Genomic DNA, 26850 nt, shown 5'->3' on the forward strand with positions numbered 1-26850 from the left:
CTATTTCCCGGCCTGCTGGGCCTGTCGGGCCTGTCAACGAAGGAGCACGCAGATCTTCTCTTTAATCCAATCTTTGTTATAAGGCTGGTGTGTCTGGGTATCAGCTCAGTAAACAAGACAGCTGAGATCTGCCAGATCATCAATAAAATCAAACAACTGGCTGATATCATATGTGACAGAGGGGCTGTTGGGATTCTTCTCTTCAGATGTTCTTCAGACATTTTACAAACGCCTTCCTTGCATTCATTCACTGATTCATAGTCAGCATAAGTTCTGCCTTCTGGTCTCTCGGTAGGCTGTACCAGCAAAATGGTGTGAGACATCGCACCAAACTCTTTCGCTGAAGCCGCCGCCACACCGCCACACACAAGCTTAACCCAGTAAAGTAGCTTTAAAATGTGATTTCTTATATGGGATGCCTAAGTGCTTTACGTTGTGATTATACAGCATCCTGAAACTGAGCAGAAAAAGTAAGACCATGAATTTCAAAGGTTTCCAGAATGATCCCTTACTCTCACAGGGCTCATTTATGAAAAACATAAAACTACCATTCACTTATTTTCCCCACAATAGAGTGTAGGTTGATTTTAAAGGCAGTTTTCATGATTGACAGATGATTGGCTGCAGTTGTAGGAGAATTAAATTACCAACCAATAGGAAACCAGGTTAAATGTTGTAATTGCATATAGATTGGCTTAGGACTGTCAAAATGGATACAAGTGCTGCCTTATGTGATCTTGCTTAAATGTTTAAATGTGATTCGGGCTAACATACGACACAAGCTAATAAAGCCACTTAACAATTCAGAGCTTTGCTGGAGAAATTCTTTGGCTTTATTTTTCTTAGCAATGTCTCATGAGCACAGGCATAACTTGCCAGATAACCTTGGAAAATGTGTCCATTATTTTGCAGCAAAAAGAATGGCATTGTTTGCTGTCCTTCCCTGGGGACTAAGGCAAGGAGCGTGGGAGTCTGCAAAGAGAGCCTGAGCAGCCTCCCCAGGTTGAGAGGAGGAGGAAATGGCTCCAGCTTGTGAATCTCTCCAGAAACACTTCTCCTGCCACAGGAGAGTTCTCACGACTAACTCACCCAGGAGGTCCCAGGGCATTTTGCTACCATCTTTTCAAATAACCAGTGCCAAGTATTGACCAGGATTAGGGGAGTGGTCATGCAAACCCCGCTTCAGTTACTCTGTCCCTTTTTTTAAATTGGTTTCAGAGAGACAGAGGGGGAGAGAGAAACATCAATCGTCACCCATATGCAACCCAACCACAGATCACACCCGGAACCTGGATATGTACCCTGATCAGGAATCGAACCCATACCCTTTTGATGCACAGGATGATGCTCTAACCAAATGAGCCACACTGGTCAGGTTTCTATTATTATTATTATTATTATCATTAATCTTCTGTTTTTGGCTTATTCAGTCATCTGGCACTTATTATATCCCCCCTTCAATTCAGTTTATACTTAATATTATTTTCATTAGTTTCAGGTGAACAGCATAGTGGTTAGACAATCATATACTTTACAAAGTGGTCCCCCTGATATTTCCAGTACCCACCTGGTACTGCACATAGTTATTACAATACTAAAGGCCCAATGCATGAAATTCATGCAAGAGTAGGCCTTCCTTCCCCTGGCTGCCAGCACCAGCTTCCCTCTGGCACCCAGGACCCAGGCTTCCCTCACAGCCCTGGCTTCATTCGGGAGGTCGTCCAGAAGGACATCCGGTCTAATTAGCATATTATGGTTTTATCATTATAAATGATTGACTGTATTTCCTAGGCTGTACTTTACCTTCCTGTGACTATTCTGCAACAACCAATCTGTACTTCTCAATCCCTTCACCTTTTTCACCCAGTGCCCCAACCCCCCACCCCTCTGACAACTGTCAGTCTGTTCTGTGTGTCTATGATTCTGTTTCTGTTTTGTTTGTTTGTACTGTTCTTTCTTTATTTATTTCGTTAATCCTTGCCCAAGCATATTTTTCCATTGATATTTAGGGAGAGTGAAAGGGAGAGGGAAAGACAGAGAGAAACTTTGATGTGAGAGAAACACATCGATTGGTTGCCTCTTGCACAGGCCGGGGAAGAGCCTGAACCCGAGGTACATGCCCTGGGCTTGTTTAAGATTTGCTAAACATTGCTCATTTTCAAAATCAATCTTATTGAGATAGAACTTATGACTTCAGAAATATATCTTTAAAACACTCAGTAGGAGAAACCAAGATGGCGCCATAGGTTAAACACCTAACCCGCAGCCGGGCACAACAATTTCAAAAATACAACTAGAGGTCAGAACGGTCATCGTCCAGAACCACAGGAAAGCTGGCGGACTGAAATGCCCACAGCTGGGGAGAAGGAGAAGGCCACGGGGACAGTCGGGGGAGCCGCAAAAGCCTGAGGTATGGAGAAACGGACGGAGACACGAGCACGCGCGCCTGCGGGGAGGATGGAGCCGGAGAGGAAGGGGCGGCTGACGGCCTGGCCGGCGTTCACTGGCAGGAAGGAGATAAAGGCTCCGGATTGCGCTGAGCGCCGGCTCCGACTGCACTGAACCCCGTTCCGGGCGAAACCCTGGGAAGCCAGGCGCAGGCTGGGGGAATGAATCTGGGCTGTGGGGCGCAGGCACAGAGGAGCGGCGGAAGGCAGAGCTCCAGAGGCGCGCGCAGGAAGGGGCGCAAAGGACGGACTGTTGCCTGCGCCACTGAACTGCCCTAGCGGGAAGGAGACAAGGGCTCCGGACCGTGCTGAACCCCAGTTCCGACTGCACTGAACCCCAGTTCTGGGCGAAACCCTGGGAAGCCAGGCACATGCTGGGGGAATGAATTTGGCCTGTGGGGCAGAGGCACAGAGGAGCGGCGGCTCCAGAGGCGCACACGGGAGGGCGCGCAGAGGAGGGACTGTTGCCTGCGCCACTGAATGGCCCTGCTGGGAAGGAGACAAAGGCGCCAGACTGCGCTGAGACCCAGTTCCAACTACATTGAAACCTAGTTCCAGGCAGCGGGCGAAACTCCAGGGCGCGTTTCTCTCAGAGGTGTTTGCAAGGAATACAGAGGGACACAGACACAGGAGCCTCATGTCTCCTGCACAGCAACTCGTCCTATATAGACAAAGAGGGTCCTCATGGACAATTGGCCTGGAGGACAATTCCTCCTAGTGACACCAACAACAATCAAGACTTAACTGTAGATACTCACTCAGTTTCGCAACTGCGCCGCCCCCGCAGGCCGCCCGGCCCGGGGCACTGGGGACGCCGCGGCGGCAGCGGCGCCCGGAGCCCGGCGGCCGCCCAGCGCCCATCCTCGCCGCGAGGCCCCCGCGCACCTGGTTCCGCGGGCCGCGCGCCCCGCACACCCGACGGAGGCCCGGGCGCCCTCTCCGTGCACCTCCCGGCGCCACTAGACCTCAGTAGAGTTGACTGAATTCAAGGGATTAAGAAGAACAAATTGGGGAATTCGAAAAAGATGACGGCGGAGGTGAAGGCTGATGTGTTGCCTCACATGGCAGTTTCGGAAATACAACTGGAACATGGACTAGTGAGGGTGGCGACTACTGCTCGCGTCTCCCCAGACCGGGCGGCTGCTCCTCTCAGTCAGCACCGCAGCCGGGGCCATGGGCTCGTGGGCGCCGCAGCAGCTGCTGTGGCGGCGGCCGCGGACTCGGCGCAGCGGCTCTCTGTGAAGGAAGAGACCATCTTTCTGCAGGAGGGGCGCATCCGCGCCACCGACCTGGCCGAACTGCGCAGTGAGATCCTCGAGGCCCCGGAGGCCGCCAACACCGATTTGGAGGATTCTTAGGAGTTCTCATCTTACATTCAAGCCCTTTAAGCCATTTTGACAGAGGAGAATCAAGAAGGCGGCTAAGTTAAACAAAGGAACTGCGAACTCCACCGCGCACAGCAATTTCAGGGGCACGAATGGAGGACAGAGCCTCTGCCATCCAGAACTACAGGAGAGATGGCTGAATGGTAGATTTATAGCTAAGAGGGAAGAGGAAACCAGCGAAATCGGAGGGGATGAGGTGTGGAGGCGCGTGGGTCTGGTTGGTGGCGGGGGAAAGGGGCTTTTGTTCCAAACCTAGGGGAGATTAGCTCTCCATCACACTGAAATCCAGCTTCTGGGGACCCGTGGGAGACCCAGATGCCTGCGGGGAGAGGCGGGACTCTTGCGGAGGTGCCAAGCGCCCCTGGGTCTGGGGGAGGCCGCGCTCCCCTGGGTCCGAGTGAGGCCAGGGGTCCATAGATCCAGGTGAGGCCTCGCACATCTAGGCCCGGGTGAGCCCAAGTGGCCCTGGGTCTGGGAGAGGCCAAACATCCCTGGGTCCAGGTGAGACCATGTGTCCCTGGATCGGGTGAGGCCTCGTGAACCTAGGCCCGGGTGAGCCCAAGTGGCCCTGGGTCTGGGAGAGGCCAAGCGTCCCTGGGTCCGGGTGAGACCATGTGTCCCTGGATCCGGGTGAGGCCTCGTGCACCTAGGCCCGGGTGAGCCCAAGTGGCCCTGGGTCTGGGAGAGGCCAAGCGTCCCTGTGTCCGGGTGAGACCATGTGTCCCTGGATACGGGTGAGGCCTCGTGCACCTAGGCCCGGGTGAGCCCAAGTGGCCCTGGGTCTGGGAGAGGCCAATCGTCCCTGGGTCCGGGTGAGACCATGTGTCCCTGGATCCAGATGAGGCCTCGTGCACCTAGGCCCGGGTGAGCCCAAGTGGCCCTGGGTCTGGGAGAGGCCAAGCGTCCCTGGGTCCGGGTGAGACCATGTGTCCCTGGATCCGGGTGAGGCCTCGTGCACCTAGGCCCGGGTGAGCCCAAGTGGCCCTGGGTCTGGGAGAGGCCAAGCGTCCCTGTGTCCGGGTGAGACCATGTGTCCCTGGATACGGGTGAGGCCTCGTGCACCTAGGCCCGGGTGAGCCCAAGTGGCCCTGGGTCTGGGAGAGGCCAATCGTCCCTGGGTCCGGGTGAGACCATGTGTCCCTGGATCCGGGTGAGGCCTCGAGCACCTAGGCCCGGGTGAGCCCAAGTGGCCCTGGGTCTGGGAGAGGCCAAGCGTCCCTGTGTCCGGGTGAGACCATGTGTCCCTGGATACGGGTGAGGCCTCGTGCACCTAGGCCCGGGTGAGCCCAAGTGGCCCTGGGTCTGGGAGAGGCCAATCGTCCCTGGGTCCGGGTGAGACCATGTGTCCCTGGATCCAGATGAGGCCTCGTGCACCTAGGCCCGGGTGAGCCCAAGTGGCCCTGGGTCTGGGAGAGGCCAATCGTCCCTGGGTCCGGGTGAGACCATGTGTCCCTGGATCCAGGTGAGGCCTCGTGCACCTAGGCCCGGGTGAGCCCAAGTGGCCCTGGGTCTGGGAGAGGCCAAGCGTCCCTGGGTCCGGGTGAGACCATGCGTCCCTGGATCCGGATGAGGCCTCGTGCACCTAGGCCCGGGTGAGCCCAAGTGGCCCTGGGTCTGGGAGAGGCCAAGTGTCCCTGGGTCCGGGTGAGACCATGCGTCCCTGGATCCGGGTGAGGCCTCGTGCACCTAGGCCCGGGTGAGCCCAAGTGGCCCTGGGTCTAGGAGAGGCCAAGCGTCCCTGTGTCCGGGTGAGACCATGTGTCCCTGGATCCGAGTGAGGCCTCATGCACCTAGGCCCGGGTGAGCCCAAGTGGCCCTGGGTCTGGGAGAGGCCAAGCGTCCCTGGGTCCGGGTGAGACCATGTGTCCCTGGATCCAGATGAGGCCTCGTGCACCTAGGCCCGGGTGAGCCCAAGTGGCCCTGGGTCTGGGAGAGGCCAAGCGTCCCTGGGTCCGGGTGCGACCATGTGTCCCTGGATCCGGATGAGGCCTCGTGCACCTAGGTCCGGGTGAGCCCAAGTGGCCCTGGGTCTGGGAGAGGCCAAGCGTCCCTGGGTCCGGGTGCGACCATGTGTCCCTGGATCCAGATGAGGCCTCGTGCACCTAGGTCCGGGTGAGCCCAAGTGGCCCTGGGTCTGGGAGAGGCCAAGCGTCCCTGTGTCCGGGTGAGACCATGTGTCCCTGGATCCGGGTGAGGCCTCGTGCACCTAGGCCCGGGTGAGCCCAAGTGGCCCTGGGTCTGGGAGAGGCCAAGCGTCCCTGGGTCCGGGTGCGACCATGGGTCCCTGGATCCAGATGAGGCCTCGTGCACCTAGGTCCGGGTGAGCCCAAGTGGCCCTGGGTCTGGGAGAGGCCAAGCGTCCCTGGGTCCGGGTGCGACCATGTGTCCCTGGATCCAGATGAGGCCTCGTGCACCTAGGTCCGGGTGAGCCCAAGTGGCCCTGGGTCTGGGAGAGGCCAAGCGTCCCTGGGTCCGGGTGAGACCATGTGTTCCTGGATCCAGATGAGGCCTCGTGCACCTAGGCCCGGGTGAGCCCAAGTGGCCCTGGGTCTGGGAGAGGCCAAGCGTCCCTGGGTCCGGGTGCGACCATGTGTCCCTGGATCCGGATGAGGCCTCGTGCACCTAGGCCCGGGTGAGCCCAAGTGGCCCTGGGTCTGGGAGAGGCCAAGCGTCCCTGGGTCCGGGTGCGACCATGTGTCCCTGGATCCAGATGAGGCCTCGTGCACCTAGATCCGGGTGAGCCCAAGTGGCCCTGGGTCTGGGAGAGGCCAAGCGTCCCTGGGTCCGGGTGCGACCATGTGTCCCTGGATCCAGATGAGGCCTCGTGCACCTAGGCCCGGGTGAGCCCAAGTGGCCCTGGGTCTGGGAGAGGCCAAGTGTCCCTGGGTCCGGGTGAAGCCAGAGCCTGGGTCCGGGTGAGGCCATGTGCCCCTGGATCCATCCGGGTGAGGCTGGGTCCCAGGCCCGGGTGAGACCACGCGCCCCTTGGGTATGGGTGAGGCCACGTGCCCCTTAGTCCGGGTGACGCCGTGCCCCTGGGTTCGGCCGAGACCAAACCAGAGGGAGTCGGACCTCCGTTACCGCCATTTGTCCACCATCCAGAGCTGGGGGGTCAGTGCTGACATGTACACATAAGGAACTACTGGACATTGAAATTGAGTCTCAAAAGAACTGTTGGTCCAGGGGGAAGCTCGCTACAGACTGATTCATTTGCCTGTGAGCATAACTATTATTGCTCGTCTCACATTCAGTTCTTATAAGTATATATCTAGTGACATATGATCTCGCTCATCTAGGGGAAATGATGAACAACATAGACTGAGGAACAAGAACAGAACCAGAAGCAAGGAGGCATCGATCGGACTATCGGGCCTCAGAGGGAGGATAGGGGAGGGTAGGGGGAGGGTGGGGGGAGGGGGAGAGTTCAACCAAAGGACCTGTATGCATGCATATAAGCCTATCCAACGGTTAAGTTCAACAGGGGATTGGGGCATGCGTGGGGAGAGGGGTGGGATGGGAATGGGGGGATGAAGACAAATATGTGACACCTTAATCAATAAAGAAATTTAAAAAAAAAAAAAAAAAAAAAAAAAACACTCAGTAATTCTGTAGAAATGGTGGAAAACTAAAAGCTACATTCTGTATAAACTGAAATATCACCTTCTTGAAAGTCAGGGAAAGGACACACCTTGGAGATGGGTCTAAATTGCAGAGGCAAAAATCAGCCTCTTAAGAGTTAAAATTATAAAACAGAAATCATAAGGCAACAGCTTTGTGGGCAGCCTTGAGATTGCTATAATTATTAGGTAAGCTTGCTAAGGTCGGTAAGTAGAAATTCTCACCTAGTAAATAATGCAAATAATAATACTATGGGAATGCTCAGCTGCCAGATATCTGAAATATGTCAAAGGAAGGACTCTAATAAAAACGAAACACCTTATATTTATACGGCACTCTAAGGTTTTAAAAGATCTTTCATTTACATTCATCTTATTTGATTTGGTCTCCACAAAACACCCCCTGCTGCCGGTAGGCCAGGTATCATTCTTCTCATTGGACCTCAGAGAGGTTCTAGGTTACTAGGCTGCAAAGTGGCAGGGAACAGTCCCCTGGGGAGTAGGAGTTAGGGTCAGGGCCATGCATAAATGGCATTGTCTATTTTTTTTAAATTTTCACCCAAAGATATGTTTTTTTGATTTTTAGAAAGAGGAAGGGAGAGAGAGACATTGATGTGAAAGAGAAACATCGATCGGTTATCTCCCGTATCCTGGGGATCGAACCCGAAACCTTTTGGTGCACCAGATGACGCTTCAACCGACTGAGCTACCTGGCCAGGGCGGCATTGTCTATTTTGAATTAGAGAGTTTACATCATATAAATGCCCAGGCCTGCTCAGAACTGGTGCAAGCAGAAGAAAAACAGAGAGGGGATGAGCACTTTAATACAATTTACAAGTCACTGCTTTTCTTGCCAACAAGAAAAGTCTCCCAAATCTTGAGGAATGGAAGTGGAGGAGGGTGAGGGAGGGAGCGATGCTGGTGACAGGTTCTCTCCCTGGGAGATGGGAGTCACACCATCACGGCTGTGGAAAATGAATCATGTCTTTTCTCTCACGTCTTCCCACAGGCTTTCTGGGAAGCTTGTCATTAAAGATACAATAGAGATAGATGACTGTCCTTTTTTGGTAGCTTAGCATTTTCTGGAGGGAAGAGTGTAATTTGGGGATTAAATGGCAAATTAAAATGAAAACTAAAGGTGTGTATGTTGCTTTTGTGGGCTGTGTTCACCTTGACCACCTTGACAGGAGGTCAGCACAGCCAGCCTAGTTGAGGGAGACAATGTCAGATTTGGTTGCAAATGTGTAAAGGCAAGCATGTCAAACTCGCGGCCCGTGGACCATAACAAATATTTTTGTGGCCCAGCCAATATAATGGTATATAAGAAACGTTTTAATAAAAATTTCGTAACTTAATTTTTACAATATCCCTGTTAAACATAATTGTTAATAACGAACTACAATGTTCGCTAATGACTGATTACTATAACCGTGTTGCATTCATTTCCCTTACGTGCCTTACGTGCAGGTGCACCATTTCTGTCCACTAATACTAGCAGTGAATATTTTAGAAGCCCATTGCCACGTCATTAGTCTTGGACTGACTTGTTTGGTGTGCACAACAGGAAATATTTTGCTTTCGGATAACAAGAAAAATAGGTTTATTTGCATTACGCTTATTAATTTGTGCAGTTATTCAGTGTCTGGTTAATGTTCAAGAAAAAATATTAATTTTCATTAAAATGTTCTATTATTTTATGTTAATGATTACTCATTTATTTCAGCCCTTTGTATTCAGCATGTCTCTATCGAAATAAACCTACGTTTCTATGAAAATTGAAGCTTTTGTTTTTTGCGGCCCACGTAAACTTAAACCTTGTTTATTTGGCCCGTGTTAGCCTTTGAGTTTGACATGCTTGGTGTAAAGAGGTGATGATCATTTCAGTCCCACCTTTCGTGCTGGGTGTGGCTCTTCAAATTAGCAGTCCAGAGCATCTAGATGGCACCTCTCATGCATCATTCTTTTAATACTTCATTGAAGCAGAGTTATGGTCCTTGTCTTCCAGATGACAGAGCTTAAGGCCACGGCTGAGGGCACACACTGCTGGGCTTCTTGCTCTCTCCACTTCATCACGAGGTGGACTCACTCAGTCTGTGGATGGGGCAGAGTGGCTGATGTGATTTCTCATTGGCTTCTTGTTAAGAAGCTGACCAGTCATTTCATTTTGCTTGTACTGGAGGCTTTTCCAGGACGTGGGAGGGTCCTGGGCAAATTGAGAAAATTGGTCACCCTACGTATGTTTCAGAAGTCCTCATAGGAGTTTCTTCAAGAGCCACATTGAGGGCTAAAACTGTTTCGGAGTGCGCAGCTATATATGTATGGCATTTGCCAATAATTTCCTTCTACTCAAATAATATCTGTAGACATTTAAAATTTTAACTTTTTGCTATTCTCCTAAGATTGTCATTTTGATTATTTTTCTTCTTCCCTCATTGTTGTCTCAAATCCACAAAGGGTAATAGATGGAATGGAAATAGAAGAAAAAATTAATAAAAGAAACTGGCTCCCATTTTTAAAATGTGGTCTTGGTTGTTGTGTGCTGAGGACTGACCTGCAGGAGTCATTCTCAAACGTGAACATTGTGGTAGGCAGCCTGTAAGACGGCCCCAATGACTCCTACCTCTTCGTATTCGTGATCTTGTGTAATTCTCTTCCTTTCAGTGTAATTCTCTTCCTTTGGATTTGTCTTGGGAAGTCTCCCTCCCCATCCCACCCCCATCCCCCATCCCTAGCTCTGGGAAAAGCCAGCAGCCATGTGGTGAGGAACTGATGTTTCCAGCGAGTAGCCAGCACAGACTTGAAGCCTTGAAAGGCCACGGAGTGACCTGGGAGGCAGCTTCTCCAGCACCAGCAGAGTCATGAGATGCTGCTGCTGCTTGTACCCGCACCTGATGCAGCACCACGAGACCCTGAGCCGGCGTCACAAAGCTCAGTCATTCCCGAGTTCCCGACCCTTACAAACTGACGTAAGAGATGGTTGTTTTCGGTCTGTGTTTCAGGGCAATTTGTTCAGAAGCAAGAGATAACCAATGCAAATGTGTATCAGAATCACCTAGACAACAACTTGATAAAATGCTTATTTCTGGGTCCCACCCCTGGAGATTTTATTCAGTAGGTGTGGCCTGACGTCTCTGCCTTTTTACCAGGAATCCCAGGAGAATCAGAAGTACACAGCTTTCTACTTGAGAGCACACAGTGAGAATCAATATTCCCCGGGAAGGCTATCAGAAGGGAAGACTGCAGGGGAGTGTGGGAGCCAGATAAAATTGTATTTGAACCAGTTATATTGGAACTTCTGATAGTGAATAAAAAATGTTTTAATATAAATGCAGTCTTTAGAAAGTATTTATACTGAAACATTATCTTAAATTCAAATTTAACTGGGTGTTCTATGTATCTATTGGCTAAACACCATCCAGAGGGGAGGCCCAACTGGAAGTGAAGGGGGGACCTTCCTTTGCAGATGCAGGATTTTCATCCCTGGGGGGCTGCAAGCTGACCCGCTGGGTCCTGCCCCTCCCCCACCCAGCAGGCAGGCTGCAGACCCAGGGCCCTGGGACTGTCTCCGTGGAGGGTTCGGGGAGAGCTGCTCAGGAAGTCCTCCCACCCGGCCCTGCCTGAGGGGATGCTGACCTGGTAGGCGCCACCCATGGCACTGGGACCTGGTTCCTTGGGTGCTGTTGGCACCGGCCCTTTCCAGAGCAGTGAATGAATGCCACCTTCCTCCCACATCCCTCCGGGTACTCAGCCGCACGCAGCTGCTCATAATGAACGTGTGCGTTTCTTACTCTGAGTCTCTGATGGGTTCTGTTCGTTGCAGCTCTTAGCCCTATGAAAAGGATGGTTCCAGAGACCTCATTCCTCAATGACAGGTTTTAAGGAACTCAGGCCAGCCCAGGTGTGTGGCTCCGTGGTTGGGTGTCATCCCATGCACCAAGAGGTCACGGTTCAATTCCCAGTCAGGGTAGTCCATCCATAGTTCTCTCTCATCTATGTTTCTATCTCGCTCTCCCTAACCCTCTTTCTCTAAAAATGAATAAAAATGTATTTTTTTAAACAGGCACAAAAAAACACATATTTTAAAAAAAGAATTCAGGATTTCACTTCTTTTGTACACGCTTTCTTATCACAAGGAACAGTCTTAATTTTGATGTGTTTCTTTTCAACTGTGAAATATCTTCCAAAAAAAAGACAGAGGATGAGAGGGGTGGGAGTATGGGTGGCGGGGCGGCGGGCGGGGGGGGGGGGGGGGGGGGGTAAGATTGGCTGGGTGGACTGGAATGCTTAAGGCAGGGATGGAAGATAAAGGCTCAGAAATGTGCGGGTAGGATAGAATCTGAGATTGTGCTTTGAAACCAGACACCAAAAGTGAGGTCACGTCATTCCGGGCTCCAGTTCAGCCTTGCCCAGGGCCTGCCGCAGACTCCAAGCCCACAGGAGAGGAACTCAGCTGACTCTCTCTCCCAGGGAGGGCGGAGGGGGGGCTGAGAGGGGCGGGGGGGGGGGGGAGGGGGCTGAGCCTTGAGGAGGAAGGGAACAGGATTTCTATCTGCCCTGGAGCCCCGCAAGGGCTCTAGGAGAACTCGGGGTGCTGCGTAGACCAGCATGGCTAAAACAATACATTTGGAAAGTAGAAATCCAAGGATGATGGTGCCATTTCACATCTTGTATGTCAGGAAGAATCCCACAGGAACCGCCGATGCCAGGCCCGCCCGCCCCTGTGGCTGACTTGGGAGGCTTGAGAATACAGTGGCTCTCGACTCATAGGATGGTACACAGCTGGAAGGGACCTTGGTAATCCAGTCCAGGCTTCTTTTACAGAGAAGAACCCAGACTCCCACTTTGGCTTTCACTTCGGCCTCTCTGGGGATCTGAAAAAATTAGTAAAGCTCAGTTTTATTGCGAGCATTAAGTGCAATGTGTATATAAAGCAGGGCACTTAGCACTCAATAAGTGGGAGATGTTATTAGCTCACCACAGCTGTGTGTCTAGGTGTGGGGTGGTTATGCTGGAGACAGAGGGGAGTGTTTCGGCGTCCTCGGCCGGGCACTATAGGGGAATTACACAGCAGCTGGACACGGGCAAGTTGGAGCAGAATGGAATAGAGGCAGCCCTGACTGGTGTGGCTCCGTTGGTTGAGCGTTGATTCATGCACTGAAGGGTCGCAGGTTTGATTCGCAGTCAGGGCACATACTCAGGCTGGGGGTTCAATCTCTAGTCGGGGAGGCAACCAATCAGTGTTTCTCACATCAATGTTTCTCTCTCTCCCTTCTTCTCTCTCTCAAATCAATAAGAAAGGATTTTTTTAAAGAGTAGATGCAAAGAATAACTGGGAAGCTGTTACAGCACTTCAGGAAGCAGATGGTGAGGGCCTGGGCTGGACCGTGCCAGCAAAGGCAGGAGAGAAGCAGCACATCTGGAAGTCCCCAGAGAAAACAAGTCAGGCTGAATACCACAGGGTGGATTCTGATCTATCTCTACCGATACCTGCCTTGCCTCAAGGCTCTGAGCTGTTCTGAGCCTCTGTTTTTCACCTGCAAAATTAAGACAGTATGACTGTCCCCCCACCTCCTGGATTATTGAGGTCAGCGATTTAGCATACAGCACAGGGCTGCCTCATCCTGGGGGTGCTCAACAACATCTGTCCCCTTCCTCATCTCTGTACCGCACCTCCTGTCTTGTGGTGAGAAACTCTTACCACAAGGAGGAAAGAGGGGGGAGAGTGCCAAACAATGACATCTACTAGTATTTTCTAGGTGGTGCCATGAAGCAGATGGAAAAGGTTAGAAAGGGGACTAGTCAGAAGGGGAAGATAGGGTTGATTTTTAAATTTGGAATATGAAGTGATGGTAAGCTAGTCATGCTGGTGGCTGATACCCAAGGGCTGAGAGATGGTGATCGGGCCTGGGGGCAGGAGTCCTCAGCGGGGACACTGGAGGTGTTCAAGCCACAGGTGTCTCTTAATTCCTAGAAAAGGAGCAGAGGCCATGGCTAAGGTGGACAAGCAAAGCTGAGGCCTTTGGGCTTAGCCATGAAGACTCTAAAGATGAAGCTGACAGGGCATCACTGACCAGACCACAGGATCCCCTGGAAAGCCGGGCCCCCACCTGAAGGTCACAGCACCAACACCATCCCCTGGCTGCTCCGGTTTCAGGTTTTCATTCATTTTGAGTTGACAAGAGCATGGAGGCTGGTGTCAGAACCCACTGCTTCTGTTTTCATTGTGCATCAACGTGTGTCTGTGGGTCCCCTGGATTGTTAAGTCCGGGAAATAGATGTACTTTCTTCAACTTTATGTTATCAAACAGGCTTCCTGCTGAGCTAGGCCAGAAACAACCAAACCATGTCTGATTTTGTTTTCATCCAACCCAACGGAGTTCTCAATAGCTGTGGCTTAGAGGCACTTCTCCCTCCCTGGCAGCCAGACCTGGAGAAGCTGGGAGGGAGGGAGCTAGAGGCCCAGCCCTTGCAGCCAGGCCTGGGTGAAGGCCTAGGAGTGGATGAAGAAGAAGACAGAACCTGGATTCTAAGGAGGCCATCTAATCCTAAAGCAAACAGAAGTGGTTACTTTCTTTGGGGTTCAGTTTCCTCACCTGTGAGATGCATTATTGGGGTAGTATGATCCTGAGGCTCCCTCCTGGAGTCCCTGACATTGGTGAGTTCAAGCTCAAGGCTCTCGGCTGAGAAAGCCTGGCCTCCCAGAACAGCCTCCATAACCCAGTCCCTCCCCGCTCTGCCTGGGGATGACATAAGACAGAGTTTGGTCAAATAAGAACCAAGATGAGAAATGGCCACTCTAAGGGATGGCTGGTGATGCACACTGCTTTCCCCATTTCCGTTAGTTCAGCAAATCTTATTTTAGCAGCTGATAAAGACAAGACAGGGCGCTCTGTATTGGAAAGGTAGCGACAGATAAGCTGTTCCTGATACTGTGGGACTCCTGGTCTTGGTATAAATTTGAGTGTTTTATCCCAAATGAGAAAGCTGAGTGATTTTGTTTTGGGATGAACCCACTGGGGAAAATGATGGCGTATCAGAGCACCTTTTTGCCTTTAATTCCCAGATTCACATCTCTTCAGGGCTGTGACAAGTATTAGTGCTGTTCACCAAGTAGATGCAGTGTTACTTCTCCTGAGCACATAGTAGGGTCATAGTTTCCAAGCTCCTGGAGTTAAGTGTGGCCATGAGACTTCCTTTGCCAATGAGAGGAGAACATCATGATAGTTTACTTCCACACAAAGCCTTAGGAACCATCACATGGCTCCTGCATGTTCCTTTTCCTCCGCATGTAACCAGCAATACCCCTGATGGTGAAAGCTCGCTGGCCTGTCTCTCAATGAGGGCAGAGTGCAGTAGAGGAGTAGAGACCTTACTGATCCATGATGGACATGTAGTGTGAGCAAAAAAAAAACAACAGAATTTGGTTGCTTTAAGCCATGGAGGTTTAAAAAAACATTTATTACAAAAAAACATACCTATATAAAAGCAGAGACAATAGTATATAAAAACTGCTATACCCATTACTTAGCTTCAACAACGATCAAGATATAAGCCTCTGTGATTTGCGGTTTGCTTGTTAATACAGCTCAACCTAGACTACTCCTGCTAAAAACAAGAGGAAAGGGTGTTACTTTACAGAAACACTGAATGAGTGACGAGTAGGCGAAGAGAGTGGAAACAGAATTGAAGAGATCTGGTTTTTATGCCACATATTTCAGTGAGATCATTTTTGTGTTTCTAATATTATAAATGAGATCCAATTTGGATTTTTCTTCTAGGAGATGCCTCCCATGTTACTTAGTTTCCTCTCGAAATCTAAGCGCATCCAGAAACCAGAAGCTCGAACTGCTTGGCAAGTGCACTGGAATGCCAACAGGACTAAAGTTAATTGCCCACTTTTGGGAAATGTGATTATTTTCGTTCTAATATGCTTTAGAAAGGGCTTTCCTACTGAATTATGTCTGGAATGTGTGCATACACGTAAACACAAACCTGAGTTTTTCCAGATCTACAGTCAATTGTATCCCAGCAGTCTGATGGATTCATTTAACAAGAGGAATGAAATCAATATTATTTCACAAAATTAGTCCCTGTGCCAGGACTTATACCCCATGTCTGATTTTGTTTTCATCCAACCCAACGGGGTTCTCAATAACCGCTCCACCACTTACTAGGGAGGTAAACCAGGGCCAGTCACCCCTGCCTGAGCTTCGGTCTCTTACTCGTGATTGGAAATGTCTCTGTATGTTGCCCCAACCAGATAACAAACCCAAATCTGTTGTCCAAGGCTTCCGGGAGGAATACGTGTCCCTGAGATCCCGGAGCAGGCCTGGGGGAAGGGAGGGAGGCGGGGAAGGGGGCGGAGGCAGCGAAGGGGGCGGGGCCGTTCCCGCATTTCTGCAGGAATTTCTGCCTTTAGGCAGCTGCTAAGAGGAACCGGGAAGTTTTGCCAGTTTTCTTTTCGTCTCAAAGCTTTGAGGCATCCGTTGGGGTCGCCGAAGGAGCGAAGGAGGACCTGCACGAGGACGAAAGAGGTAAAGAATAAAAAACTTACCAGGTCATCTAGAAAATAGATGGGCCGACCCCCTAAATAGTGCCAGCACCCACAGATCCGGGAGTCGGAGTTTTTACAGGACTCTAGGGGGGCTTTTTCCTCGTCGGGAATTCTCTGGGCGGGTCCGGAGGGGAAAGTGACTGGGCTTAACAAATGGAATGCGGTCTAAGCTGAAGGGAATGTCGGCTGCAAAATGATCTTTAGGTCAGTTTCCCCGGGGAGGGGTATCAATTTGATTATTTGATCAGACCTAACATGCACCAGGACAAAAGTGATAAAAGAATTATAAATTTACTAGATCATCCTCTTCTGGAAAGCAGATGGGCTCAACCCCCAAATGGTGCCAGCACCCAGGGACAGGGGAGTCAGAGGTTTTAAAAGACTCTAAAGGGGCTTTTCCTGCGGGAAATTCTCTGGGCGGGTCAGGACCCTGGGCAAGGATGGAACGGAAGGTGACTGGTCTCAGCAAAGGGAATGTGGTCTAAGCGGAAGGGACTGTCAGAGGCCAAATGATCTAAAGGACAGTTTCCCAGGGGAGGGGGTGTCGCTGAGGTTGTTGGATCAGACCTAAGAGAGTTTAGGCGAGCTGAAAAAAAGTTGCCGGATGCTCAGAATGGGGCTGTTTGGTGGAATCCTTGATTTTTGGTCTCAGCCTGAGTGCATCCCCTTAGCTCGCAGTCCAGCTCCTCTGGCGGTGGGAGCTGGTCTTCTCAGTAGCGACACAACAGTGTTCACGTGGGAAGAGACAGTGCCCTGTGCTTTGTGCACCCGCCTGCCTCAGTGTCCTGCCTCCGCTTCCCGTGTCTCACTCGCAGGCAGGGGTAGCTGCTGCTGACTTCAGGAGGAAACTCACATAGTGCGGCCTGTGGAGCGGCACGTGCCGTTCTCTCCCCGGAGCCACCTTTTTGTAGTTCATTCTGGTCACACAGGGACCTCCAGGTGCTCGTGTTGCTGTTCCTTAGGTGCACTTGTTAGGCTGTGGTAGTGTAGCAAATAGCCCACCAAACCCGTGACTTGTGGCCTGACCCACTGAGAAGGTGAGTTTGCAGGTGAAGTGGCGTTTCTATTCCGTTGCACTGGCTTGACTCTGACGGAGCCAGTACCACACTGTGATTTCTGTGGTTTTGTAGGTATTTGCTGAACAAGGCTCTCCTCTCTGCTGCTCTTTTCTAGAGTCACCTTAGCGATGCCGGTGGAGCTGCACGGCCAGGGCCAGGCCCTCGGTGCCCACACCTGCAGTGAGTGCAAGCAGCAGGCGGAGAGCCGCTGGCACTGCACCGAGTGCGAGGACTACGACCTGTGCATCAACTGCTACACCACCAAGGGCCACGCCCACGAGATGGTGAAGGTGGGCCTGGGCCTGGATGAAGAGGCCAAGGAGGGCGATGAGGGCGGCAACCAGGGGGAGCCGCAGTTCAGGAGCCTCCGGGAGTGGCGGCGCCAGGCCATCCAGCGCTGCATCCAGTCCCTGAGGCATGCCCGCCAGTGCCGCGACGCCAACTGCCCGCAGCCGTCCTGCCAGAAGATGAAGCGGGTTGTGCAGCACACCAAGGGCTGCCAGCGCAAGACCAATGGAGGTTGCGGCGTGTGCAAGCAGTTCATCGCCCTCTGCTGCTACCATGCCAAGCACTGCCAAGAAAACCCATGCCCCATCCCCTACTGCCTCAACATCAAGCAGAAGCTCCGCCAGCAGGAGATACAGTACCGCCGGCAGCACGCCTAGCTCACGCGCCAGCGGATGCCACCATCAACAGCACCGTGCCTCAGCAGAGTCTGCCTTCCCCTCCCCTGCACCACCCCTGACCCCCCACACTGCATCCCAGCACACCCTGGACACCACAGCCCCCGACTCTGCCCCAGCCCTCGCCTGTGAGCCTGTCTCTAGCCGGCTTCTCCCGCGCGTCCAGAACTCAGCCCCCCACCACAGTTTGCACTGGGAAGCCCACTAACCAGGTGCCAGCCCCCCGCCCCCCCCGCAACCATGGAGGCGCAGCAGCGGCAGCACCTGTGCTGGGTGAGCACCAACAACGGTATGCCCCTGAGGCACAGTGATGCCCAAGAGCCAGATGGCCCCCACGGGCCTGAATGTGACCCATCCAGCTCAGTGGGCCTGTTATTCTACCCCCGGGCCCCCCGGCAGTGGCAGCCGGCACCCACCCCCCAGCAACAGCCCATGTGAGGCCTGCCCAGACCCCTGATGTCTATGCAGACCCAAGGTGCAGCCACCTCAAGACCTGCAAGACCTGCTGTGCACCCTGAAGTCTCCCAGCTCCCCCAGCAGCAGCACGTGTTCAACATCCTCAAGTCAAACCCTCGGCTGATGGGAGCTCTCACCAAAGAGCACACGGCCAAGTAAGTGGCCAGCCAGCCCGGCCTTCAGCTCTAGCGCAGCCTGCTGAACCTGAACACCATGCAAGCCAGCGGGCCGCGACCTGCTGTCCCTCCGCAGCAGCAAGCAATGGGAGGCCTGAACCCCCAGGGCCAGGCCTTGAACATCATGAATCCGGGGCGCAAACCCAGCGTGGCGAGTATCAACCACAGTACAGAGAGATGCCTCGGAGCAGCAGCAGCAGCAGCAACAGGAAGGCAGCACTGGCATGGCTGCAGGCGGGCGGGACACGCCCAGTTCCAGCAGCCTCAGGGGCACTGATGCTACCCGCAGCCATGCAGCAGCAGTCGATCCAGCAGCAGATTGGGTCCCAGGCCAGCCAAACCCTGTTGGGCATACTCTGTCCCTTCCCCTGCCCTCAGTTTCTCCCCTGCGCTCAGTACTTTCTATTGTCCCCGCTTGAGGCTCCTGCCCTCTCTGCCGTTTTCCTGTTATTCTCATTTCAGGTGTCACAAGAGACAGCTAAGCAGCCGAGAAAAGCAACGCTAGACCCAGCTTCCTGCCACCGCCTGCACCTACATCCGACCCTCACAGACACACAAATATCCCGCCCTCCCTACTCTTGCTTGCTGAAATGGATATACTGGTGTGTATTAAAAATAAAATTTCTAAAACTCTCACAATGTCTCTTGGCCTGTCTCCTGTCAGCACGGGCTTAACAAACCCCATAAGCCCCAGCAGCACATGCTCTCAGAGAGCCACAGGCCTCACCTCCCTGGCCAGCAGACGGCCACATCCCTCAGCAGCCAGGTGAGATCCCTGGCCCCTGTCCCGTCTCCAGACCCCAGTCCCAGCCTCCACGTTCCAGCCCATCACCACGGATACGCCCCAGCCTTCACCACACCACGTCTCCCCCCAGACTGGTTCTCCCCACCCAGGACTCCCAGGCACCATGGCCAGCTCCACAGATCAGGGGCACTTGGGGAACCCCAAACATGCAATGCTACCACAGGGGAATATCCCCACAGGAGTGCATTGCCCAGTGAGCTGTCCCTGGTCGGTGACACCACAGTAGACTCCCTAAAAAAGTTTGTGGAGGGTTTGTAGCATTGTGAGAGCATCACTTTTTTTTCCTTTCATGTTCTTAGACCCTTTGTGCTGAAATCCAAGAATCTAGGCTCTTTTTATTCCTAGAGGGAACTGCTACTTCCAAGCCACAGAAGGGTAGATTGCTGTTTAAAGAAACAATAAAAAGCATATGTTCGTGTTAAAAACCAGTTGATTTAAATATCTGGTCGCTCTTTGCTTTTTTAAATATATTTTATTGATTTTTTACAGAGAGGAAGGGAGAGGGATAGAGAGTTAGAAGAATCGATGAGAGAGAAACTGATTAGTTGCCTCCTGCACACCCCCTACTGGGGATGTGCCCGCAACCAAGGTACATGCCCTTGACTGGAATTGAACGTGGGACCCTTCAGTCCGCAGGCTGACTCTCTGTCCACTGAGCCAAACTAGTCAGGGCTTTCTTTGCTTTTAAAAAAAAAATTTTTGTTCTTGGGGGAGAGGCGTTCTGTTTGGGTTTTTTGTCATCATTGCTGGTGACTCATGCCTTTTTTAATGGGAAAATCAAGTCCATTATATCCATATTTTTACTTATATTTTTATTTTAAACATTTGTTTAAAAGTGAGAAGAAAAGATAATATTCAGAAACTGATTCCCTAAATAATGCAGGCTTAGAATGTATCCTGACAACTTTCTGATGTTGTGGGAGATTTTTTCTATTGTGAACTCTGGGCGTTCTCACAGTACTGCATTACCCCTGGTTGATAGGAATTGGCTCCTGCATACACACACACACTCCCACACATACATCTGGATATGCTGGTTTAAGATAAACTCTTATCTGGCAGATACAAAAGAATGTTGCTGTATTTCTCTGATAAAACTGGTTTTAGACAAAAAATAGGGATGATCACTCTCCTAGCCCATGCTAATGTTTCTAGAGAAGAACATTCTCTCTTCTATGTGAAACTTGAAGTGAGGAAAAGCAATTCTAGTGTCAATCATGCAAGTGCGATAACTGCCATGAAAAAGGAAACTCAAGAAGATCAATCCCTGTATAGGATGGTAAAGTACCCACTCGTTTCTTATATCATATTGTTAAATAAACTGCGTACAACAGACAAAAAGAAAAAAAAATAACGTTACTCTAATGATATATTGAGTTTCTCAAAAAGAAATCCAATTTGGAATTTTGAATGGAATTGCACTGAATTGGTAGGTTAATCATTAATTTAATTAGGTCTTAATAAAGCCATCTAAGATGAGGCATTCTATATTAGGTCATCCTATATAGCATGGGAAGTGCTCTACTTATTCAGATCATTTTGTTTCCTTTATTAAAAATTGTAAAGTATATATAGCAGTTTTAGTGTTAATGCCCAGATATTTTGTGATCCTTATTGCTACTGTGAATGATTCCCTTTTAGTAATATTTTCTAGTAGCTGTTGTGGGTGGGAAAGATGCTGTTAATTTGTGCAGCCTGATCTTGTATCTGGCAAACTTGCTGAATCTTATTAGTTATAATTTGCTTGAGTCTTTGTCTTATTGTAAGCTGCCATTCTGGGGTGTGTGTGTGTGTGTGTGTGTGTGTGTGTGTGTGTGTGTGTGTAAAGAAGCACACCCCCCACCCCATTTAATTTCTGTGGTGGGTGGTGGAGGTTGGGGAGATGACTCACTAGGAAGGAGTAGAAAATGTTTCCTCCTCCCCCCACCACAGGGAGGGGCTTGGGCCTCTGTAATGCTCACCTCTGGGTTCTCTATAGATTCAGAGAGAGGCCTGCTGGTCAGGCCCCTGACCGCTGTGATGGGAGGAAAGGTGGCCTAAGTCCTCTGGGAGCAGGAAAGGGGAGGAGAAGGTCACCATAAAGAGGGAGAGATTTAGAGAGGGGAAAGAGGACGGAGAAAAGGGAAAGACTTGAGGGGAACTTGGATGGGTGGGGCCTGGGGAATATCAGGGATGGTAGATGGTAAAAGAGCCTATGGTTCCAGAAGAGTAGCTGCACCAGAGACCCACTATCCAGCAGTATCACCCAAAGAAGCCCTGGTCACCTAATGTGGGGGGCAGTGGGAGGAGCTTAAGCCCCTGGGAGACAGGAATGGGCACCTCCTACCACCAGGTCACACTGATCAACTGGTAGAAGCCCCCATCCCATGACTGCCCTGGTCACCACGCTTTGCTGTGACCTTAATGCCCAAAGCTGCGGGGCCCCAGGAACTTCTCAGGAACGGAACTTCCTGCATCGCAGAGCTCCCACAAATCAGAGCTGGATCCTCAAGCCACAGACAAGTTGGGGCCCCACACTTGGTCCTGACAAGAAGTTTACTGAGGGAGGGGCCGGAGTTGAGACTGTTTTAACTGGGCAAATGTAGCTGAGTATTAAGGTTGCTTTGGTTTGGAAACTTCTCTGCACACGGGGAGATGGTGCCATGGGGCCGCCCTCTGCCCTGCAGGCTACTAGCACTGACTAGGCTGCTGGAGGCAGGATGGGGAGCCCCTGGTTTAACAGCCCTGATTGGTGACTCAGATTTCAGGTGGGGGCTGAGTGGCCATAAAATCAGGAAGTGAGAAGGGTGGGCCCTCCTGATCCCTCTGCAAGGGTTTGCCTTGGATGAACTGATGGCCACATTTGTGCCGCTGTTCCTTGCTACCTCTGCTGCCCGCATTGCTCCCTTTTTTTGCTGCCTTTCATGAATTCGGCACCCCAGGCACCCAGAGCCCTGAATGCGTGGTATCTCTCCTAGGGAATTTGCCTTTTATGATAGAGATCGGGATAAGCAGAGACAGCCAGGCGGGTCCGTTCATGCCTGGACACAGGCAGAGATGCCTTGTTTCTTACTCACGTCAGAACGCTTAGGTTGGGGGAGGGGATCTGGGTGGCTGGGGGAGGTACGGGCCTGGCACCCTTTGTGAGCAAGCCATGAGGAGGCCACACTTTCCTTGTAAATGTGTAACTCCAAAACAAGGAGGCTATTTTGGAGCAAAGAAAAATGATCAATGGGATGAGAGTAAACTTGGTCTAGGAATGTGAAGACCCTGGGTCTGTCCAGGTGCTTCTGAGAGCTGAACAGCCAGGCCGCCCCCAGGCCTGTGGTGAGGCCCGCGCTGTGGGGTGTTCGCCTTGTCCCCCAGCCCCCATACGCCAAGCTCTGTGCCCAGCTCCTAACCTGAGCTGACTCATTGACTTCCACTTCCTCCCAGGAGGCAGCTGCACTATTATTCCCATTTGGTGGATGGAGAAACTCAAATCCAAAACTCCCTCTGGATCTCAGGGATAGACACAGGCTCAACTTCCCCCGAGCACAGAATACGAAGGCAAAAGGACCACAGCAAAGAAAGGAGCCCTCTGTGTCCTGGACAGGAAGCTAGGAGGAGGGGCAGTACCCTGGGCCTTTGGTTGTATTTCTCTTCCCCCAGAGACACACTTCTGGGCAGGGAGCTGTCTCTGGAAAGCCAGGCCAGAGCTCTGAGTGGCTCTATGGCTCCTGCAGTAGCTGGCCTTGAAGGAGAAGCTGAGAGAGCTGCCTACCCCCGACAGGAGGTTCTGAACCTGGGGGGCTCAGGCCACTGCAGGTTTAGGAACTAAATGCTGTTCAAATATTCGCTCAGCACCACCCAGGAGCAGCCCTTGCTGAGTCGGGAAAGCTGAAGCATTGAACAGAAATGTGGATGCAATGACTCTCCATGGCTCTGGGCCTCTGCTCTCCTGTGATTAGCCAGGTCTCCCTCACCCAGGGCCCCAATACAGGGGCAGGCTCTGCTGCTAAGCTAAAACCCATACATATTAAGACAGAATCTGATTATCAGTCATTTTTGAAACTCCTCAGGTGATTTCATATGCAATCAAATCCAAAGCCAGTGCCTTAAGGGCACTCCTCCCTCCCCTGCAGCCAGACCAGGAGAAGCCGGGAGGGAGGAAGCTAGGGGCCCAGCCCTTGCAGCCAGGCCAGGTGTCTCTAGGCGTGGGTGGAGAAGAAGTCAGAAACTGGATTCTAAGGAGGCATTACCTCCATGTGGCCCTGGCCTAAGGGTTTTACCTGGAGCCCAGCAAGAGGGTGGGGCTACAGCTGGGATACCAAAGGCCCAGGTACAAATCCCTCTTTCTGGTACTTGAGTTGTTTTATGAATTTGACCAAGTCGCCTAACTTCTCTTTGCTCTCCTTTTCTTATCTATAAATAGTGGGGACAATAGAAACACCTATCTCAAAGCGAAGCTGAGCAGGATCAAAGGAGAAAATGCATGTGAGGGGCCTGGCTCAGGCGCTGTAAATGGCAGACACCCAGGAAATGCTCATTGACCTTCTGCACCTCCCAGCCACCTATCTGCGTCCTCCTCACTCTCTAGTCTGAACCCTGGGGAGAAGTAGGCATGCTTGCCCCTTTCTTTCTAGTTTCACCACCAGAGATTGAGACCTGACAATCACACTATTTTGGCTATTAAGTCTTTAGGACTTCTTTTTTGTCTGTCCATTTTTCTGAGATTTCTTTTAAGTATACATATCCATCCTCCCTTTCTAAATAGCACATTTTTTATATCTCTTCATCCACTTCGCTTTTTTTCATTTGACTATTGTCAGAGCACAGCTAGACCACAGCTGCTCTGAGTCCATGTATTCTTCTGAATCCTACTAATGACTACAGCAAGTGTCAGAGTAGGTTCCTTCTCAAACACTGCTTGACTAATTGTCGGGTCCGAGCCCCTCTGCCAGGGGCTGGACCTTCTTGAACACCGGTCTTAGAGACAGTGAAGCCATGAGAAGTTGTGGGTGTATGAGAATGAGTCTTTATTGTAGAAGCCCGTGGCCATATAGCTTTCAGACAAAACAGTTCTTCATGGCAAAGTCCCATAGAGGCAGCTGCACACCGGCTGGTGAACAAATACATCTTTCTCACAAAGCAGCATTAGCCTGTACCCACAGCTATTATCCGAGCAGGCGCACCTGCCCCTAGACCAGGGGTCCTCAAACTTTTTAAACAGGGGGCCAGTTCACTGTCCCTCAGACCGTTGGAGGGCCGGACTATAGTTTAAAAAAAAACTATGAACAAATTCCTATGCACACTGCACATATCTTATTTTGAAGTAAAAAAACAAAACGGCAAAAACACCTGCATGTGGCCCGCGGGCCGTAGTTTGAGGACACCTGCCCTAGACTCACCGCCTCACATAGTAGTGGCACCTGAGCTCTCTACTCTTTTTTTTTTTAATTTCTTTATTGATTAAGGTATTACATATGTGTCCTTATTCCCCCATTACCCCCCACCTCCCATTCACGTCCCCACCCCCTGTTGTCTGTGTCCATTGATTAGGCTTATATGCATGCATATAAGTCCTTTGTGAGCTCTCTACTCTTGCCTGTCTAGCCTCTCCCCTCTCTCCAGGCTTTCCTGCACTCCTCACTCCTAGCTGCTCCGTGACGTACAATACCACTTAGACAAAAGAGGCCAGTTGCCAACAGTGACATCAATCATTTGGGTTCTAGAAGGGCACGGTGTACCGTGAGATCGCTGTGGCCATGCAGCTGAGTAGTTCTTGGACATTGTGATTAAGATTCCCAAGTTCAGAGTGGCCTTGGCCGTCAGGGGGCAGAGAGGAAGACCGATTGGGAGCAGTAGATTGTCCTCCCTACATTTGGTGGAATAGCAGGCAGAATTGCCAGCACTATTTAAATAGTTCTCTCTCTCTCTCTCTCTCTCTCTCTCTCTCTCTCTCTCTCTCCCCTGGCCCCCTCTCTCTCAGTTTTCCTGAACACATGGCAATTCACAGCATGGCTAACATAGTAAAGAGAAAGACAGAGAAAGCACATGACTGGGGTCCAGGATACCCAGGTTCAGGTTGCAAAGTCAATTCAGACATAAGCATGGAGAATGTTAAGACAAAGGGTCTTGGGAGGCCATATATTCCTACATACAAGTGGTTACTTTCTTTGGGGTTCAGTTTCCTCACCTGTGAGATGCATTATTAGGGTAGTATGATCCTGAGGCTCCCTCCTGGAGTCCCTGACATTGGTGAGTTCAAGCTCAAGGCTCTCGGCTGAGAAAGCCTGGCCTCCCCAGAACAGCCTCCATAACCCAGTGAACTGGAAAAGCCAGGCCCTCCCCGCTCTGCCTGTGGATGTCATAAGACAGAGTTTGGTCAAATAAAAACCGAGATGAGAAATGGGCACTCTAAGGGATGGCTGGTGATGCACACTGCTTGCCCTGTTTCCTTTAGTTCAGCAAATCTTATTTTAGCAGCTGATAAAGACAAGACAGGGCGCTCTGTATTGGAAAGGTGGAGACAGATAAGCTGTTCCTGATATTGTGGGACTGCCCATCTTGCTATAATTTTGAGTGCTTTATCACAAATGAGAAAGCTGAGCATTTTTGTTTTGGCATGAGATCTATTAGGAAAAAATTGAAAACACCTTTTTGCCTTTAATCCCCAGATTCACATCTCTTCAGGGCTGTGACAAGTATTAGTGCTGTTCACCAAAGAAGATGCAATTTTACTTCTCCTGAGCATATAGTAGGGTCATAGTTTCCAAGCCCCTGGAGTTAAGTGTGGCCATGAGACTTCCTTTGCCAATGAGAGGAGAACATCATGATAGTTTACTTCCACACAAAGCCTTAGGAACCATCACATGGCTCCTGCATGTTCCTTTTCCTCCGCGTGTAACCAGCAATACCCCTGATGGTGGAAGCTTGCTGGCCTGTCTCTCAATGAGGGCAGAGTGCAGTAGAGGAGTAGAGACCTTACTGATCCATGATGGACATGTATCAGTAAGGCGCTCAGGACTACTTTTAGAACCGCTGCTGTAGAGCCTAAGACCATTGGAAAACACAGATATTTACATTACGATTCATTAACAGTAGCAAAATTACAGTTATGAAGTAGCAACAAAAATAGTTTTATGGTTGGGGGTCACCACAACATGAGGAACTGTATTAAAGGGTCGCAGCATTAAAAAGGTTGAGAACCACTGATTTAACAAATGAAATGAAATCAATATTATTTCACAAAATTAGTCCATATGCTAGGAATTATACCCCATGTCTGATTTTGTTTTCATCCAACCCAACTGAGTTCTCAATAACCGCTCCACCACTTACTAGGGAGGTAAACCAGGGCCAGTCACCCCCTGCCTGAGCTTCGGTCTCCCTACTCGTGACTGGAAATGTCTCTGTATGTTGCCCCAACCAGATAACAAACCCAAATCTGTTGTCCAAGGCTTCTGGGAGGAATACATGTTGTTATAATGTTATGTCATAAGGAAACCCCTCTAATGCGTGAAATGTTTGCTGTGTGGAGACCCCAATACTCTGTAACTTCCAAAATGTTATAAACATGGTGAATGCCCCACTATCTTGATGTGAACGCCCTAGGCCCTAAAGTGTCAACGCCCTGCTCCTAGCATAAGGCACACCGTCTGGCCCACACCGATCAGACACAAGGTGTTTACTACCGGCTATATAAGCA

At 51.0% G+C, this 26850-nt stretch overlaps 1 protein-coding gene and 1 pseudogene across 2 annotated transcripts; one reads left to right on the forward strand and one right to left on the reverse strand.

Moving 5' to 3' along the window:
* Positions 1-26850, reverse strand: LOC129149136 (enhancer of rudimentary homolog; annotated as a pseudogene).
* LOC103283946 (CREB-binding protein-like) lies at positions 15846-19029 on the forward strand. Of its 2 annotated transcripts, none has more exons than XM_054716093.1 (2): positions 15846-15983; positions 17177-19029. In XM_054716093.1, the coding sequence occupies exon 2, from the start codon at positions 17190-17192 to the stop codon at positions 17724-17726; it is 537 nt and encodes a 178-aa protein (XP_054572068.1). In that variant the 5' UTR covers positions 15846-15983; positions 17177-17189; the 3' UTR covers positions 17727-19029. The 2 variants fall into 2 exon arrangements, with proteins under 2 accessions (XP_054572068.1, XP_054572069.1); XM_054716094.1 differs by lacking the exon at positions 15846-15983 and adding an exon at positions 16913-17040.

This window comes from Eptesicus fuscus, chromosome 5 (genome assembly GCF_027574615.1).
Source record: "Eptesicus fuscus isolate TK198812 chromosome 5, DD_ASM_mEF_20220401, whole genome shotgun sequence".
Taxonomy (NCBI): Eukaryota; Metazoa; Chordata; class Mammalia; order Chiroptera; family Vespertilionidae; genus Eptesicus; species Eptesicus fuscus.